This window comes from Neolamprologus multifasciatus, chromosome 12, assembly GCF_963576455.1.
Source record: "Neolamprologus multifasciatus chromosome 12, fNeoMul1.2, whole genome shotgun sequence".
NCBI lineage: Eukaryota > Metazoa > Chordata > Actinopteri > Cichliformes > Cichlidae > Neolamprologus > Neolamprologus multifasciatus.
Window position 1 is genome coordinate 860205 of NC_140450.1, and position 6731 is coordinate 866935.

At 48.2% G+C, this 6731-nt stretch overlaps 1 protein-coding gene across 1 annotated transcript in view; it reads right to left on the minus strand.

Moving 5' to 3' along the window:
• Positions 1-525: 525 nt before the first annotated feature.
• Positions 526-6731, minus strand: part of LOC146506057 (protein FAM240B) — a 6852-nt gene continuing 646 nt past the window's right edge. Inside the window, exons 2-3 of the mRNA XM_085180474.1 lie at positions 5413-5534; positions 526-725 (exon numbers count right to left, since the gene is read on the minus strand). Coding sequence (XP_085036600.1) covers positions 614-725; positions 5413-5534 — 234 coding nt within the window. The 3' untranslated portion in view covers positions 526-613. The remainder of the gene's footprint in view (positions 726-5412; positions 5535-6731) is intronic.

The window sequence follows — 6731 nt, forward strand, 5'->3', positions numbered from 1 at the left end:
AAAGCCTTAAATTCTGCGGAGAATAATTCATAAAATTAACTTTTTTATGCTTCTGTAGAAAAACAGCTGGAAACTTAAAACGTTTGTATTTGTGAAGCTGCTGTGAGAAAACTTGACTGAAGAGTGAATTTAAAATATTTAATAGTTGTTTTTATTTCAGTTCCAAACACTGACCCAGCTCTGCTGTTTGCTGGTGTTGAAGGGGACTGAGGGTTTTGTCACTAATGGTCACTTATAGATTATTTATTGGTTCACACGCTGCACGTGGCCGGCGTCGGAAACTCCTTCCTGTTCCCACCTTTACTGGACTGAACGCCCCTCCTCGCGGTTTGTTCCTGCAGTACCCCTGTTTGTCCAGCAGATGGCGGCTCAGAGGCTTCAGAGTGAGTCTCAGTGCTGCAGAATCAGCACAGCCTGACGCTGAAACACTCTGACACTGCTGTGGGAGAAAGTCTGATGCACTGATGTGTTTGAGATGCAGGAAATAAAACAGAACGTTCAAACTCTGAATGAATCACAGACGAGTTTATTTTCCAGCTCTTTATTTCTCTCACACAGCAGCAGGAGGACACACGGTTGTTGGCTCAGCGGCTCTACGGCGAGTTATCGGGGCTCACGTCTGGTCAGCTGACGGCTCCACCTTCATCTTCCTCACGTAGTTGTCATTGAGGTTCTTCAGGTGTTTGGTTCGGTTCTCCAGACGGACCACCCACTCCCCCCTCAGCCTGAAACACACAGGAAGGACGGTTACATTACATCATGCCAGCGCATCACATGACACCATGTAGTCAAACTCCACCCCCATCTTGCTGTTACACACACTGCACGTGCTCAGCAGTGGTTCTGCAGACCTACAAAGGTCACGCAGGTTTGTGACCTTTTATAAACCACCTGCTTCAACTTCCTGTTTTCGTTCTCGTGGTTCAGGCCTTAAAGCTGCCGTGTCAGGGTGAACGTCATCATGTTCATTAACAGTATTTTAAGAGGACCTGATCGTAACAGTGATGCCTCGGTGGCGTGCAGCAGTGCTGAGGTCAGAGCTTCAGAGCTTAACGAGCTCTGAGTCTGCAGCAGATCTGGTGACAGCTGCGGCGTTATCGCTGTCGTATCAGCACTTTTATTTCACCAACACCCATGAGCGTGCTCGCCTGTCTCTGTGAGGCTCGATGAAGAAAGACCACCTCGTGCTGCTTTCTTCTTCTTCTGTTTGGCTGCACGTCACAGACAAACCCTTCAGTCTCAGTACAGTGACGTCACTCACAGTGTTCACAGACACGATTTCACCTGAATGAAGGTTTCATCTAAACAAGTTCAAACAGTGTTTCTGCTCAGGTTTTGTTCCGCATCTGTTTTCATTCTCTGTGCTGCAGTTTTCATCTTTATTGACAGAAACTACAGGAACACTGCTCTGTGCCAAAGAAACTGAGCTGCACCGCGTCCGATTCAACTCTCTGACCGGATGTTATTGGCTGCTGTCTGTAGGAAGAAGGCGTTTCTCCTCAAAGATGGTGGAGAGGTCAAATCATCACATGTGGCCAGCCTGCCGGTCCAAACGTTTCTCTGGTCCTTCCTCTGGGACAGACCTGAGGACAGAGGCTGTTTGAGGGGTCGGGTTTACGTTATGTCACTGAAAGGCTTCACAACCACAGACGCACAAACGTGCGGCAGACAGGAAGTGACTCCAGGGCAGAAAGGCAAAGAAATAACAGACGTTTGTCTGTGAGGCGTCACATGTTTGAGTGTAACCCAACCCTCGCCATCAGCTGTCCTCACCAGCTCTTCGTCGCCTTCCTGTCAAGTTTTTCGGATTATTCCATTTGTCCTGATAATCTTCCTGATGTCAGCCGAGGCAGACCGACGGACAGGTCGGCATCTCGCTCCTCTGCACCAGGACCAACGCGTTAAGACCTTCATCTGACACAAACGTGTTCCTGAAGGAGCATCAGAGTGATTCAAGTCACTGGTTTAGGTTAGCGTTTCTCCTCTCAGCGTGCTGAGCGCCGCCGCTATGATGTCTCTGACCCACAGAAGTGCCAGCGACTCATCCAGAACCAGCTTCACACATTTTCACCAAAAACACGTGGAGTCGTTGCTCCAGGCTCATTACTGCACCACAATGACATCACTGAGCGTCTCACTGTGATTGGCAGATGTCCTCTTCAGGTCGTCTCCTGGTGCACCGGCTGTTTGCATGTGCTTCTCTCTGAGATCACCACGAACCTCAAAGTTGTGGGTCCTGAATCACCAGTGTGACGCAGCGGTGCAGGAGGCGGTCCAGAGGTGCAGCTAAGTTATAATCAGCCAGGCGAAGGTCTGGGACCTGCAGCGAGGACCTGTCAGCTGATCAGGAACAAAACGAAATGATTTAGAGAAGCCAGAGAGTCACGTTCAGCATTTTCTCCTCCTCTGCTAAATATAATCAATATGACTGCAGCCGCTTCCTGTGCTGTTGATGAGCTTCTTCTTCTACAACATCTGCTGCTGTGACTGTGGCCATTCAGGCTCCTCTGCTCTGATTCCCATGATGCATTGAGCTTTTCCTTTCCAGTCACCTTTCTCACTCACTATGTGTTATGTCAGCATATAAAGACAGCATGTCTTTATCCTGTCTTCCTTCTCTCACCCCAACCAATCACAGCAGATGGCCCCGCCCCTCCCTGAGCCTGGTTCTGCTGGAGGTTTCTTCCTGTTAAAAGGGAGTTTTTCCTTCCCACTGTCGCCAAAGTGCTGCTCATAGGGGGTCATATGATTGTTGGGTTTTTCTCTGTATCTATGAAGCGCCTTGAGGCGACTTTTGTTGTGATTTGGCGCTATATAAATAAAACTGAATTGAATTGCTTAGACTTAGACATAAACACTACCACGGCGTCTGTAACTCCTCCCATTTCTGCAGCTTCTGCACTGCAGTGGGTCTACTAACCACAGGGTTTGTGGTTCAGTCCCTGGATCCTCGAGCTGCATGTTGAAGTGTCCTTGGGCAAACACTCCACCCTCAGGTGCCTCCATCAGAGCTCTCCTGTGTTAGTCCAGCACGTCCACGCCTGCGATGACCTCGGTGTGTTTTACTGTTACTCTGCTACAGCCTCTCCTCCTGCTAACGCTTTGACTCCTCAGCTTCTACCTGAACTTTAAATTTAGTTTGACTCATTTGGTGTTTGAGCTGCAGGCGAGGGGTGGAGGAGCACCGCCTAAAGAGGTGCCGCCTTATATCTGAGCTCCTGAAGCCACGGAGGAGGTGTGATGATGTCACGGGTTCAAGTTTTCTTTCAGTTTTCATGAATGAATGTTTTTTAAATGCAGATGTTTTAAAAATAAACGAATCTATTAAACGAGTGTGGAGGAATAATATAACTTGATTTAATTATAGACAAGTTTAGCTCTTGTAATTATGCACTCGTGTATTTTTTATGCTCCGTGGTGTCCAAGTGAAGAGCTGTGGAGCTCACACTGACATCAGGACACATCAGCAGAGCCTCCACAGATCCTCACTGATGGACTCGCTGCAGCTCATTGAGAAAAGCTGAGCGTGCTGAGCTTCACGTCGACGTCCTTTCATGAAATAAAATTCGTTTTGGCTCCAGCAACGCCGACGCACCGACCGAAGCATCCGTTAGATGAGTATTAATATCAGAATATCTTCTAAATTGAGCTGCTGTGTCTGCGCTCGCGGCCGGCCTCCATCACTCATCGCTCCGAGATTATCACCTCGGTGCTTCGCAGCACATTTTTCCAGCCCCTGCTCGGATCACACATAACGTACACAATTAGCGGGGACTAGAGTCAGGGTTAGAGGCAGCGGGGAGCCAGATAGCTGTGGAGTCGGGGGGTGCATGGTAACAGATAGCCGAAGGATTAGGAGATACATGGTAGTGATAGGTGGGGGATTAGGGTACAGGGTAATGGATAGCAGAGGGATTAGGTGAGATGAACTGAGGTTAAGATGAGTGAGAGGGGTTAAGGCGGATAGAGCTAATAGCTGATGTAACATCAGGAGGTCAAGTTTAATAAGAGGATATGAGATAAATCAAAAGAGCAGCAGGACGGGGGCAGGAGGCTGTGGACTGCTGCAGCATGTTAGTGCAGATTCTTGTTTGATGAGGATTTTGCTTTCCTCACCGTCTCACACTTTGTTGATTAAACGACGGACTGATCAGGACACCGGGCAGACCCAGGACAGCCTCCAGCCGCCATCGTCCTGTTTCCTTTGCTTCCTTCAGAGCCCGGTGAGGCGAGGTCATGTTTCCGCTCATTAGTGCTCATCGTCTCTGACACCTTCAGCAGCCAGACGGTGTTACAGGCTCGTGTGTTTGTGTCGGTATGTCCTGCAGCTCGCTGAGCGACGAGGCCATTTGTAATGAGACGATCTGTTTTTAGATTTGCCACGAGGTCACATGGCTTCACCGAATGAATTCATGCTCAGTTTGGTAACGGACGTCTGGCTCAAAGACCTCGACAGATGAAAGAAAGCGTTTGTAATTTAAGCCTCCACGAGTGAAAAGCTGCAGAGAGACGCAGTGTGTGAATTACAAACAACGTTTACCAAGAGTCAGTGATCTGGGTGTGTCTGAGGACAGCAGAGCATTCAGTGGGCGGGGAGCGCCAGCTGTCCCATCAAACCCAGTTACACCCAGAGAACAAAGGTCAGGCTGACGGGTAACCAGACCACAGAATAATCACGAATCACACAGAGACGAATAAAATGAGAGTGGAACGAACCTGAAAGTCTGTGAACACGAAACCGTTTAGACTGAAGATCAGTGACATTACAAATGAAGGACGCCACTGAAAACCCGTGAGGACGCCACTCGTGTGCTCAGGTGGAACGAGCAGCTGAAGAGGCTCACCTTCTCTCTGCACTGAAACACGTACAGCGAGCGCTCGTTTCATCCATCAACTCAAACTCAAGCTGATGAAAGTCCGTCATCCTGTGACATGACTGTGCATTCAGTAAACATCATAATTAATGAATTATCTGTGGATTCACTGGTCTGGAGTTATTTCCATCAGATCTGAACACAATCAGACCTGCAGTTGTCTCTTTGGCGAGGAAAACAAACCCTCACTGTCTCAGCTCTCGTCTTGATTAAATAACTGACTGATCAGCAGGAGACCCGGGCAGACCCAGGACCGCCTGGAGACAGTTTGTCTCTCGGTTTAGCTCAGATTAGCCAGCTAACACAAAGAAAGTCTGGACATGTTTAACTTTCTGCATCATGACAGAAAAGAAGCTGTACGCAAAGATGGAGACAGGTGTGACCTTCAACACGTACAAAACTAAAAGTAAACTGAACTAAGAAGATGACTAAACTTGGGTTACACACAGTGTTTGACTAAATGCTAACCAGAGCCTGGTCATGAAGCTTTATAGAAACATGTTATGCGTTGCCCGCCGGGCCGAAGGACGTCGCTCACTTTTTGAGTGCGCTCTGGCTCATCCTCTGCTCCTCGCTCTCAGCTTGCTGAGTCTGAGTCTCGATCCTCCTCTCCCAGAACGTCTTAATGAGCTCTCTGTCGTGGACCAGAGCCAGGTTCATCTGTAACAGCACGACAGGAGCACACACGCTGTCAACAGTCTGACCTCTGACCTCCACAGAAACACATCGCTGCACATAGACGACATCAGTCTGAGTAAAATGTTCATGAGTGAACATCAGAATCTGTCCGATGGCAGCATCACTCGAGTGACACACGTTGACCTTTAACCCCTTCTTCGGTCCATGATGTCAGCACTCTGCGTCTTCTTTGGTGTGTTTGGGTTCATTATCCTGCTGCAGTGTGAGTCCTTCAAACCCACAGGGTGGAGCTCCTGCTTCTCCTCAGTCAGGGTGGAGCTTTGTTTCAATCTGCTCCTCACATACAAGGTCTTAAATAATCAGGCCCCATCTTATCTTAATGACCTTGTAGTACCATATCACCCTATTAGAGCACTTCGCTCTCGCTCTGCAGGCCTACTTGTTGTTCCTAAAGTATTTAAAAGTAGAATGGGAGGCAGAGCCTTCAGTTTTCAGGCCCCTCTTCTGTGGAACCAGCTTCCAGTTTGGATTCAGGAGACAGACACTATCTCTACTTTCAAGATTAGGCTTCAAACTTTCCTTTTTGCTAAAGCATATAGTTAGGGCTGGACCAGGTGACCCTGAATCCTCCCTTAGTTATGCTGCAATAGACGTAGGCTGCCGGGGGATTCCCATGATGCACTGGGTGTTTCTTCTTCACTCACTATGTGTTAACAGACCTCTCTGCATTGAATCATATCTGTTATTAATCTCTGTCTCTCTTCCACAGCATGTCTTTATCCTGTCTTCCTTCTCTCACCCCAACCAATCACAGCAGATGGCCCCGCCCCTCCCTGAGCCTGGTTCTGCTGGAGGTTTCTTCCTGTTAAAAGGGAGTTTTTCCTTCCCACTGTCGCCAAAATGCTGCTCATAGGGGGTCATATGATTGTTGGGTTTTTCTCTGTATGTATTACTGTAGGGTCGACCTTACATTATAAAGCACCTTGAGGTGACTGTTGTGATTGGGTGCTGTGTAAATAAAATTTAATTGAATTGAATCTGGGCTTCACCCACAGTGTGTATGTAAGGTGGGAATAACAGCTGTGATGTCATCCATCTGTTAATGAAGCCTGTAGCGTTATAACATCCATCCTGTCCCAGCTGTCATAGGGTGGGTGGTGTACACCTGAACAAGGGCCACTAAATTTGCACATTAGTCAGGATAAAGCAGAGGATCTG